This window comes from Gekko japonicus, unplaced genomic scaffold (assembly GCF_001447785.1).
Source record: "Gekko japonicus isolate JY-2015 unplaced genomic scaffold, Gekko_japonicus_V1.1 scaffold1471, whole genome shotgun sequence".
NCBI lineage: Eukaryota > Metazoa > Chordata > Lepidosauria > Squamata > Gekkonidae > Gekko > Gekko japonicus.
In genome coordinates this window covers 254,713-266,041 of record NW_015163647.1, presented here as the reverse complement: position 1 = coordinate 266,041, position 11,329 = coordinate 254,713, and the positions used below count along the sequence as shown (strand labels likewise).

Sequence of the window (11,329 nt, the reverse complement as noted above, 5' to 3'; positions counted from 1 at the left end):
GGGGGGGGGCTTTTTTTTCCCTTTATTGGCGCGGGCGCGGCTCCCTCCGCCGCGAGGCCCAGCCTGTGGGTGTCCGGGGCTGCGGCGAGGGTCCCTGCCGGCCGGCAGGCCGCCCTCTCGTCTCCCTCCTCCGGGCCGGCCGGTCAGTTGTGGCTGGCGATGTGTTGCAGGAAGGGCTGCAGCGCCGGGCGGGGGCCGTGCCAGCTGTGGTGCCCGGGGGGCAGCGGGGCTCCGGACGGCTCGGCGTACACCTCCGGGGGCGCTCGCTGCCAGAGAGGGAGAGAGAGAGAGACGCGTTACCCTCCCTGCCGGCACCCCTGGAGACGCCAGCCTGCCCAGACGGCCTCTGTCCCGGGGGCGCCCCTGGCCAAGCCCGTCGGAGGAGCTCTGAGGGAACAGAGCCTGGATCGAGTCTCCTCCGCCCAAGAGGGGGGGTGGGGGGCAGCCACCGCCCCCCCCCGCCGCCGCCGCCGCGGTGTTTGTGCTGTGGACAAGAGCCCTGCTGGGTCAGACCAGGGAGGGTCCCAAGCAGTCCCTCTGGAGGGCCGACAGCAGGGCAGAGAGGCCGAGGCCTTCCCCCAATCTTGCTCCCTGGCTCTGGGATCCAGAGCTTGACTGTTTCTTCTGAACATGGAGGCTCCTCTTCGTCGCCATACCTAGTAGCCACTGTGATTTCTTCTGCATGCCCCCTCCCCAAAAGAGTCCACTCACACACACACGCCCCAGCGGCTTGCTCAGAACAGGGCTGCTGCCCTGCCACCACCTCCCTCCATCACAAGGCAAGCCTGGCTGGTCTTGGTCCAGGTCCAGAGCCCTTCCACTGCCGGTTGGCTGCTTGGTACAGTTGCCCTCCAACAGGGCAGTTAAAAACTGGAGGGAGGGAAGGAGGCCGTGGCATCTCTTGGGCTGCCTGCTGAGGCCCGGCAACTGGACAGCCCTTGAGGCTCCCAGCAGCAGCAGCTGGTTAGTCAAGCCAGTGGGGGGGGGGGAGTCCTTCCCTCTGTGTATTCGCTGCCCCAGGCATGGCTTCTGGGACCTCTTGTCTCCTCCTGCCTAGGGAAGAGGGCCAGGCACACGCTCCAGCTTTGCAGTATCCCTCCTGCACGAACAGCCGGAAATGCAGGTGACATGCTGAGTGGAGGCAGACCAAACGTGGGTCTGGTGGCCGGTGTTCCCTCTAAGATGAGTGAGTGTGAGGCTAGCTCACAGTTCTTTAGCCTCCGGCTCACACATTTTTGTCTTCACTCAGGAAGGGATGGCTCCAGAGCAAACCAATTGATGCAGTAGCCAAATCACTGGCTCACAACTTTAATGCTGGTAGCTCACAAAGTAGAACTTTTGCTCACAAGAAGACTCCACAGCTTGGAGGGAGCATTGCTAGTGGCGTCTAGACTCTTGGGGAAAGGATCCGTGCTGTCTTGGCTCTTTCTTTGCGGCTGCCCTGGCACGGTTAAATGGCACAGCTACCTCGTGCCGCTGCCCCCAGCCAGGGCAGCAACTTCAGAACCTGCCACTAGGACTTCCCCGCCCCGCTTCCTGTTTTTAATTTGTCAGCCTAATCTGAGTCGAAGTCTCCTCACAGGAGCAGGAAAGATTCTGCTTTTCAGTCCTGAGTATTTTGCGGTCTCCTGCAGAACCGACCCAAACGCCAGCTCGTTTCTGCATAAGCTAAAAATGCCTTTTCTGTGGGATCTCTTCCTGCCAACCCAGCTCTTCGTTTCTGAGCTTTTGACTCAGCTGCCTAAATGCATGTGCCCAGATTTAACATCAATGATCAATAAATTTAATTAGACACATAAAGTGGAACAAATTTCCCAAAAACAGGTAGAAGTAGAACAATTTTTCAATAACAGGTAGAAATTCAGTGGCAAAGTTTGAAACAAGTAGAAATTCACAGGTGGAGTTTTGCCACACAAATTCTGTGAATTCAAGGAAGTCCTTAATCTGAAAGGATGTCGTCGTGTTTTGCCAGCTGACTCGAGGGATCCCCAGTTCTAAATCCATTTCAGTAATTTCCCCCCAAGAATTATGCTGGATTTAGGCATCCATAAAGCATATTCAAATGCAGCAATCTTTAGTGATTCCTTCATAAGTACATTTGAATATGCTTTATGGATGTCCGTCGAGTCAGCTGGCAAAACACGACTCCATCCTTTCAGATTAAGGACTTTCTTGAATTCACATAAATTGTGTGGCAAAACTCCGCCTGTCAATTTCTACTTGTTTCAAACTTGACCAGTGAATTTCTACCTGTTTTTGAAAAAAAATTTCTACTTCTACGTGTTTTTGGGAAAAGATTTTTACTTTATATGTCTAATTAAATGTATTGATCATTGATGTTAAATTTGGGCACATGCATTTTTTTCTTGTTTTGATATATTGCTGTGCCATTGCCTTTCATCTCGTATCTCTTAGTAACCTCTGGAGCAGACTACTACTATGCCCAGTATCTGAGACTGCCCTGGAAGACTGCACACAACTGCAGCTGGTGCAAAATGCTGCACTCACCCTTTGGCCCGCTGTCCGCGGGTGACATCGTGTTGTGCCTGTCCTAACTCGGTGGCACTGGCTACTTGCAGGTTTCCCAAGCTGTCTTCGGCCTTTGAAGCCCTACAGGGGCTGCGTAGCTGCTTCACTTCCATCTGCATGACCGGGGGGGGGTGTCAATTGGAGAGGCCCTGCTTCAAAGCCCACCTCGCAGGGAGGCTAGACTGGTTTCAAACACCACCAGGGCCACCCCAGCCAGTTTGGTGTAGTGGTTAAGTGCGCTGACTCTAATCTGGGAGAACCGGGTTTGATTCCCCACTCCTCCTCCACTTGCACCTGGCTGGATGACCTTTGGGCAAGCCGTAGTTCTGATAAGGGCTGTTCTTGAAAAAGAGCAGTCTCTGTCAAGAGCTCTCTCAGCCCCGCCTCCCTCCCAGGGTGTCTGTTGTGGGAGGGGAAGGGAAAAGGAGTTTGTAAGCTGCTCTGAGACTCCTTCGAGTAGTGAAGGGTGAGATATAAATCCAATCTCTTCTCTCTTCTGCTTTGGAGCATTGGTATGCCATGCCATGCCCTCCCCTCCCCCTCCCTGAGATGTCAGCCAAGCTGCAGCCAGTGCATGTTTTTCCCAGAGGAGGAGGAGGAGATTGGACTTACACCCCATGGCCCTTCACTACCCAAAAGGAGTCTGAGCGGCTTACAGTCTCCTCTCCCCTCCCCACAACGGACACCCTGTGAGGACACCCTGTGAGAGAGCTCTTTCGAGAACCGTCCTTGAGAGAAGAGCTCCAAGATAACTTGCGACTGACCCAAGGTCACACCAGCAGCTGCAGAGGGAGCCTTTTTGTTTTTTGCGTTGTTTGGGGTTCCTTTCGACGTAACAACTAGATCGAAGTCCCAGAGCACCTTCGAGACGAACAAGATTTTGTGGGTGGGGAGCTTTCGGAAGTCCGTGTTCCCTTGTCAGAGACCTTGACAGCTTTGACTCTTGAAGACTCAAACACCACCACCACCAAAAAAGAAATCTTGTTGCTGCCTCTAAGGTGCTTCGGGACGAATATCTGGCTGTTCCGCCTGCAGATCAGCAGTGGTTCTTCGTGGCTTTGCTTGTGCTGCCGTTTTCTGCTGTGACGTCCGATTAACTTCTTTTTCTCGCCGCCCTGTTCCGTTTGTCATGCTTTGAAGCCTCCCGCATCCCAACAAACCTGGCTTCTTTAGCTCAGCAGCCTCTCCCTGAAGGACCCAGAGCGGTCACGTGCGCACACACACACCCGCGCACACACCCTGCTTCTGGCGCAGGCAGCCTTCCCCTGCCCTCCGAGCACCGTTTTTAAAAGCCAGCAGGCGAGGGAGGGGGGTCTGGGCCCTGGGGTGAGGCTCCTTTGACCTTTGGCTCCAGGCACAAACGTGTCTCCGACCAGCACGGAGGCTGCACGCCAATGCTCCCTCTGAGCTGTGGAGTCGTGTGAGCAAAAAATCCACTTTGTGAGCTACGGGCATTAAAGTTGTGAGCCAGCGATTTAGCTACTGCATAAATCAGTTGGCTCTGGAGCAGTGCTCCCTCTGAGCTGTGGAGTCGTGTGAGCAAAAATTCCACTTTGTGAGCTACGGGCATTAAAGTTGTGAGCCAGCGATTTAGCTACTGCATAAATCAGTTTGCTCTGGAGCAATGCTCCCTCTGAGCTGTGGAGTCCCGTGAGCAAAAATTCTACTTGGTGAGCTGCTGGCATTAAAGTTGTGAGTGAGCGATTTGGCCGCTGCAGAAATTGGTTTGCTCTGGAGCAATGTTTCCTCTGAGCTGTGGAGTCATGTGAGCAAAAATTCCACTTTGTGAGCTACGGGCATTAAAGTTGTGAGCCAGCGATTTAGCTACTGCATAAATCATTTGGCTCTGGAGCAGTGCTCCCTCTGAGCTGTGGAGTCGTGTGAGCAAAAATTCCACTTTGTGAGCTACGGGCATTAAAGTTGTGAGCCAGCGATTTAGCTACTGCATAAATCAGTTGGCTCTGGAGCAGTGCTCCCTCTGAGCTGTGGAGTCGTGTGAGCAAAAATTCCACTTGGTGAGCTACGGGCATTAAAGTTGTGAGCGAGCGATTGGGCTGCTGCATCAATCAGTTGGCTCTGGAGCCCTCCTTCCTGAGCCAAGACAAAAATGTTTGAGCCGGAGGCTAAAAAACTGTGAGCTAGCTCACACTCACTCAGAGGGAACACTGCTGCAGGCTTCCTGGAGGGGGAAGAGGGGAAGACACGCAGATTGTCAGGCGATGGGAGCCAGGGCTCGGCCTCCTTTAAGAGACGGCGGAGCAAAGTCCTGGGTGCGGGGTCTGCCTGTCAGTGGCAGAAGGAAGCCTCTGTGCTCACCAGGAGGGCCGCTCTGGGCCTCCTGTGCGGGGAGGAGGGTCCCTGCCTGCACCGCCTGCTGCTGGACTGCTCGCTGAGGCCCAGGGGCGGGCACTGGGGCAGATGGGGGCTGCGGGGCGAGCCGGACCCCAGGCCTGAGCGAGTCAGGCCCTTTGGCCGTCCTGCACACTCTGTCTCTGCTGCCAGAGGGTTCCCTCTGAAGCGACCGGCTCCTTTCGTGGCCTCCCAAGGAGGGTCGGAAGTGGCCGGCCGGAGCCCCAGGACCTGTGGCCTTCCCAGCTCTTCCAGGGAGCCTCTCCTTGCCCCGCCTGGCGAGGGGGCTCCTCTGTCCTGCTCCCTGGCTCTCCCTGCACCTGGGCCCATTCGGCAGGGTGACTTGGCGGGGGGGGGTGTCAGTTCTTTCCCTCTGAGGTGGAGCGAGAGCTTGGCCTGCTGGGCCCAGTGGGTGTTAACCGCGCTTCGAACCCGTGCTCGAGATAGGCTGGACTATGTGCGGTGCCTGGGGCCCCACAAAAAAAATATATTGTCCGGGACTCTACTCCACTCCACCCCCCACCAGTGCTCCCTCTAAGCTGTAGAGTCTTGTGAGCAGGAATTCTACTTTGTGAGCGCCTACTGGCATTAAAGTCGGGAGCCAGCGATCTGGCCCCTGCACGAATTAGTTTGCTCTGGAGCCCCCATCCCTTCCTGAGCGGAGACAAAACGTCTGTGGGCTGGAGGCTAAAAAAACCTCACACTAACTCAGCTTGGAGGGAACCGTGCCGACCCGCACCCACCCATCAGCAAGGGGAGTGGTGTCCCTGTGGCCAGATGGGCCGAGCGCTTCCCGTCTACCTGCATCGCGGGTGAAAGCATCCGGCCCTGAGTGAGGCCGGGGCCTTCCCTGGCGCCGGGCTCCGCCAGGGACGTGGCGCTGTGGTTGCTCCCCTTCTCCCAGTCCGCCACGTCCTCGGGTGAGCCCTGGCCCAGCAGGATCAGGTTGTCGAAGGCCAGATCGGGCGGCGCGCGGCGGGAGGCCTTGCGGTGTTTGGGGCTGCTGTGCCGGTTCCGGTAGAAGGCCAGGATGGGCTCCTGCTCGTGGCGCAGGAGGAAGGTCTGCTGGAGGGTCTTGCGCCGGCCAGAGGCCGCCTCGGCGGGGCCGGAGAGGGGCTCGTACAGCCCCCTGCTGTCTCCTTCGTCCCACACCACCGGGGGCGGGTCCCGGCCTGCCTCGGCCAGGCTGAGGCCGTCCATTTGGCTGGTGGTCCGCTGGACGCTGTGAGCGGCGTTCTCCTCCGGGAAGGACTCCTGGGTGGCGTAGAACCGCTCCTCTTCCAGGGCGCCGTAGGGCTGCAGGCCCTCCGCCTCCGCCGCCTCCCCCCCGGCCTTGCTGCTGCCGCCACTGCTGCCGCCGGGCATGGACTCCAGCAGGCTCCGCAGGCACCACTGGTAGTACTGGGTGTGGCCGTAGTTCTGCTTGAGGGGCTGCGTGGAGACGTAGGGGTGCTTCAGAGCCGCGCTGGGGGTGATGCGCTCATGGGAGTCCCAGGTCAGCATCCGCTTGATGAGCTCCACCATGCTGCGGAGGTCCAGGTACTCGGCCAGGGCCTCGGAGTCCGGGTAGATCATCTTGTGGACGTTCAGCGTCTCCAGCTGGTCCAGGGACTTCAGGATGTACTTCCTCCTCTCCACCGGCTTCACCTTGGTGTCCGCCAGGTACTCGGCCGGGGTCTTCAGCTGCCAGGTGTTGGCGGCCTCCTGGTGCTGCCCCCTTTTGAAGAAGAGGTGGACCTTCCTGGCCGCGTTGAGGATGGTGTGCCTCGGCATCCCTTGGGTCTCACAGATGTACCGGATCTGGTCGTACTCGTTGTTCCCGGGGTACAGGGGCCAGCCGAGGTGGAGCTCCGCCATGACGCACCCCAGGGACCACACGTCCACTTTCTCGCAGAAGGGCAGGCCCAGGAGTATCTCCGGGGCTCGGTAGAACCGGGACTGGATATATGGCTCTTTGACGTAGCGCACCTCGTTGAAGATGCTGGCCGAGCCGAAGTCGATCACCTTGACGTAGAAAGGGTATCTCACCTGGTCGACCAGCATGATGTTCTCGGGCTTCAGGTCGGCGTGGATGATGGAGAGCTCCTTCAGCTTGGCCAGGGCTCTGAGCACCTGCGTGGTCACCGTGCGGATGTGCCGGATCGGCAGCGGGGAGAAGTTGTGTTCTTTCTGGAAGTCGAAGAGGTTCTGCTCCAGGAGCTCGAAGACCAGGTAGAACTTGAGCTCGTCGTGGAAGAACTCGTGGAACTGGACGATGTGCGACTCCTCCATGTCCACCTCGGCCATCGTCTGCAGCAGCTTCAGCTCGTTCTTGATGATCCGGCTCCGGTAGGAGTCGTTCTTCAGGACCTTGATGGCCACCATCTCCCCGCTGCTCCGCTTCCAGCTCTTCACCACTTCCCCGAAGGTCCCCTTCCCCAGGATCTCGAACACGTCGTAGTCGGACGTCATCTCGATTGTGACCATCGTTCCCCCAGAAACACCGGTGCAAAGTGGCTTCTTGCAAACAGAGGTTCAGCTTTCCTGGAGCAGAGAGAACCCCGGCCCTTCTCCGGAACAGCAGGTGATGTAACAGTCGGCTCGGTTCCAAAGTTGCCGCGCTAAGAAGGTTCTGTTGTGGGGGTCGGTCGGTGGCCACCCCCTCTTCGGAGCGGCTGACGGGACTCCCTTTCCTGCTGGTGCGTCCTGGACCTCAGCCCCCCTTCCCTGCAGCCGCTTCTCTCAAAGACTCACTCCTTAGACGAGGACCAGAACCACCTTCCCACGTGCCGCATTTGGAACAGGCAGGAGCTCAGAGACTGCCCGTTCCCTGGGGAACATATAATGTCTCCAGATGCAGGCGGTGTGCTCTTGCCCAGAGGTTTTTGGTTCCCCAAAGGAAGGGGACCAAGGCTCCCTCCAAGCTGTGGAGTCTTGTGAGCAAAAATTCTACTTCGTGAGCTACTGGCATTAAAGTTGTTAGCAAGTGGTTCGACCGCTGCATAAAGTAGTCTGCTCCGGAGCCCTCCTGCCTGAGCGGAGACAAACATGTGAGAGCCGGAGGCTAAAAAACTGAGCTAGCTCACACTAACTCAGCTTAGAGGGAACATTGAAGGGCCTCCTTTATTCCCTTCCCCCCCTTTCTGGGGTGGCTTGACTGAGCAAAGGCCCCCGGTGCTCCAGCACGGCCTCGGCCCGTAGTCTGACCCCTTTCTTGACTTTGAGGCTGAAGGCCAGGGAACGGTGGGGGTGTGATGGGAGACGGTTCCCCGCGGGAGCTGCTTCTGCAGAGTTTGAGAGCTCCTAGCCCAGGGACATCCGGGTACTTGTACGAAGGGACTGCGGCAGAAGCGCCCCCCCCCCAGCTCACCCCACGTCCTACCATGGCGGGGCAGGCTGAGGAGAGGCGCATGGCACAAAGCAGGCCGCATTTCGTTACTGTGCATTTTGCAGGCTTTTGGAGGGAGAGGAGTAGCGGCACATGAGGACCACCACGGAGGGGGAGCTGGGCCCTCCTCTGGAAGCGAAGCCGGGCCGGGAAAGAGGCGACCAAAAAGGGACACGTGTGAGTTATTCCTAGCACTTTGTGCGGCCGACCTTCTTTGTCTGGGGCAGGTCTTCAAAGGCGGCACCGGCCTCTGTAGAGGCTGGGCTGGAAGATGGCCGGCCCTACGCGATGCGCTTCCTCCCCACTGCTTTGACCCAAGACCCGACTTCCGGTTTCGGCCGGCTCACCGAAAGACGCGCTGCAAGTGAGCTCCCCGTTTCTGGAAAGGTTTCAAAGCTTTTACTCCTTTTATCTCTTGTAAACCAGCTGGGCATATCTCTCCGGCACACATCTTACAAGCTTTGCCTCTCAAGAACCTGCATTTTCCGCTGTTGCTTGGGAAAAGACAGTATTTGAACTGTTGCGCTGCTCCCCTGTTCTGTGTCTTTTCGCTTTTGGCCTTGTGGTTTCGTTATCCAGCTACTTAACGGAGGGCACAGTGGAATTCATGCCCTAGGAGTGCTTTTCTGTCTCTTTAAAAGATTATTCAGACAGGATAAATGCTGGAATAAATTGCTAATGATTTGATTTAAGCAGCGGACAGAGGAGAGAAGCCAGGTATGGAGTGTTAAACAGAAGACCCCTTGTGGTCGATAGGCCCACTACTCAGCAGATCCCCTGGAAGGCCTAGGAAGCGCCGTGCCCCCCTCCCCTACCGGGGGGGGGGGAGGGACTCCTGCGGACAAGGGGATCCCATTTCCGAATTTCCTCCCCGTGCCCACGAAACACTCAAAAGCCAGGATTGGGACGGCACTACAAAATATAAATTTGCTGGTTTGTTTTACCTGTGTATAATAGGTTGGGATAGTTTCATGGTTTTATTTTAAATTTGTCCATTGCCTAGAGCCCCGCATTTGTGGGGATGAGGCGATTCATAAATGTAATGAAATAAATAAAATACTGCAGATGGGCGAAGCCCCCCGTTAGCCCCACCTGGCTGCGCTTTGTGAGGGTCGAGACGGAGGGTGCAGGACTGCCCCGGGGGGGCCTCAATTCTGGGCCCGTCTCGCCACACGACACTTCTTCTGGCTGTGCCCCACGGGGACTTCTGGAAAGCCTCTCTGCCCCTGCTTTGCATGAGCCGAGCGCAGTATCATAATAACGCCCTTGTATAAATCGATGCTGCAGCCTCATTTGGAGGACTGTGTACAGTTCTGGTCACCACACCTCAAAAAGGATATTATAGCATTGGGAAAAGTGCAGAAAAAGGGCAACTAGAATGATAAAAGGGTTGGAACACTTTCCCTATGAGGAAAGGTTAAAGCGCTGGGGGCTCTTTAGCTTGGAGAAACGACGGCTGAGGGGGTGACACGATCGAGGTTTACAAGATTATGCCTGGGATAGAGCAGGTAGAGAAAGAGGTACTTTTCTCCCTTTCTCACAACACAAGAACTCGTGGGCACTCCATGAAATTGCTGAGCGGTCGGGTTAGAACAGATAAAAGGAAGCACTACTTCACCCAAAGAGTGATTAACACCTGGAATTCACGGCCACGGGAGGGAGCAGCTGCTACAGGCATAGATGGCTTCAAGAGGGAATTAGGTAAACATCTGGAGCAGAGGTCCATCAGTGGCTATAAGCCACAAGGTATAGACAGGAACTCTCAGTCTGGGGTTAAGTGATGCTCTGTCTTCTTGGTGCTTGGGGAGGGGCAACAGTGGGAGGGCTTTTGGAGTTCCGGTCCCACTGCTGGACCTCCTGATGGCTCCTGGTATTTCTGGCCACCGTGTGACAAGAGTGTTGGACTGGATGGGCCATTGGCCTGATCCAACATTGGCTTCTCTCTTGTGTTCTTATGAATTGGGTAAACATCTGGAGCAGAGGTTCATCGGTGGCTATTAGCCACCAGGTATAGATGGGAATTCTCAGTCTGGGTCAAGGGATGCTCTGTATTCTTGGTGCTTTAGGGGGGCAGCAGTGGGAGGGCTTCTGGTGTCCTGGCCCCACTGCTGGACCTCCTGAGGGCCCCTCGTATTTCTGGCCACTGTGTGACACAGAGTGTTGGACTGGAGGGGCCATTGGTCTGATCCAACATGGGCTTCTCTTATGTTCTTAAGTTGCGTATTTGAGTGTTAAGAAAATGGCGACTGAGGCCTCTCTCATGCGCACGGATGTACTCACAAACCCCTCGAGGGTGTCTGCCCCCCCCCGGCCACTCCCCTGTTCATGACCGGCAAAGAGGATGCAAAAGGCAGCCAAGTTAGTCCACAGATTAATTTTATTCAAACCCAGACTGCGAGGTGGGAGGAGACGGCCTCGAAAGATCCACCAAACATCCTTGTTTTTTAAAAAGTGATTCACAAAACACCATCCGGCAGAGAGAGTTTTAGTGGCAAGTACTGGAAGCCCCTCACACCGGGCCAGTTGTCGTTAACAAATTAGGCTTGAAAGACTTCTGTACATCTCAGAATTAACAGGACATCCGTTCTGCATCCCCCCACCCCACCCCTTTCTTCAGTCCCTGGGGACAGGACTCCCCCCCCCCCCCCCCTCCCCCAACTCTTTCCTTCCGAGAACCTCGCCCGAGATATTTCACAGTTGCAGGATTGGAGCTACTTAAATGCTCGTTTAAAATTAAGCCGTTAGTCCTTTTGCGGGGGGGGGTGTGTGTGTGTGTGTGTGTGTGTGCTTCTCATTCAAGTCAAAATGGGTTTTTCTGAACTCCCACTGTGAAGGGAAGGAGGAGACCCTGCTAAGAAGGAGGGGGCTGGGAAAGGGGAGAGCTTTGCCTTCCGACAGCCCCCCAAACCTCACCTTAAGCAAGTTGGGAAGGGCCCCACCTCCCACCAGTCCTGGGGTTGCACAGGTCAGGGGGAGCCTGGCTGCCCGGCTGCCCACACAAAGGACCGCTGAGTCCTTCCTCACTTTAACTCAGCCTGCATACTTCCCTTGGGAGAGAAGACCCCCGTTGCCACCCCCACTCTT

General features: G+C 56.4%; 1 protein-coding gene across 1 annotated transcript; it reads right to left on the bottom strand.

The window, feature by feature from the left end:
• Window positions 1–143: 143 nt before the first annotated feature.
• HIPK4 (homeodomain interacting protein kinase 4) lies at window positions 144–7,344 on the bottom strand. Its single transcript, XM_015407652.1, has 2 exons — window positions 5,680–7,344; window positions 144–266 (listed from the first exon to the last, which is right to left on the bottom strand). Exons 1-2 carry the CDS (start codon window positions 7,342–7,344, stop codon window positions 144–146), a joined length of 1,788 nt encoding a protein of 595 aa, XP_015263138.1.
• Window positions 7,345–11,329: the final 3,985 nt, after the last annotated feature.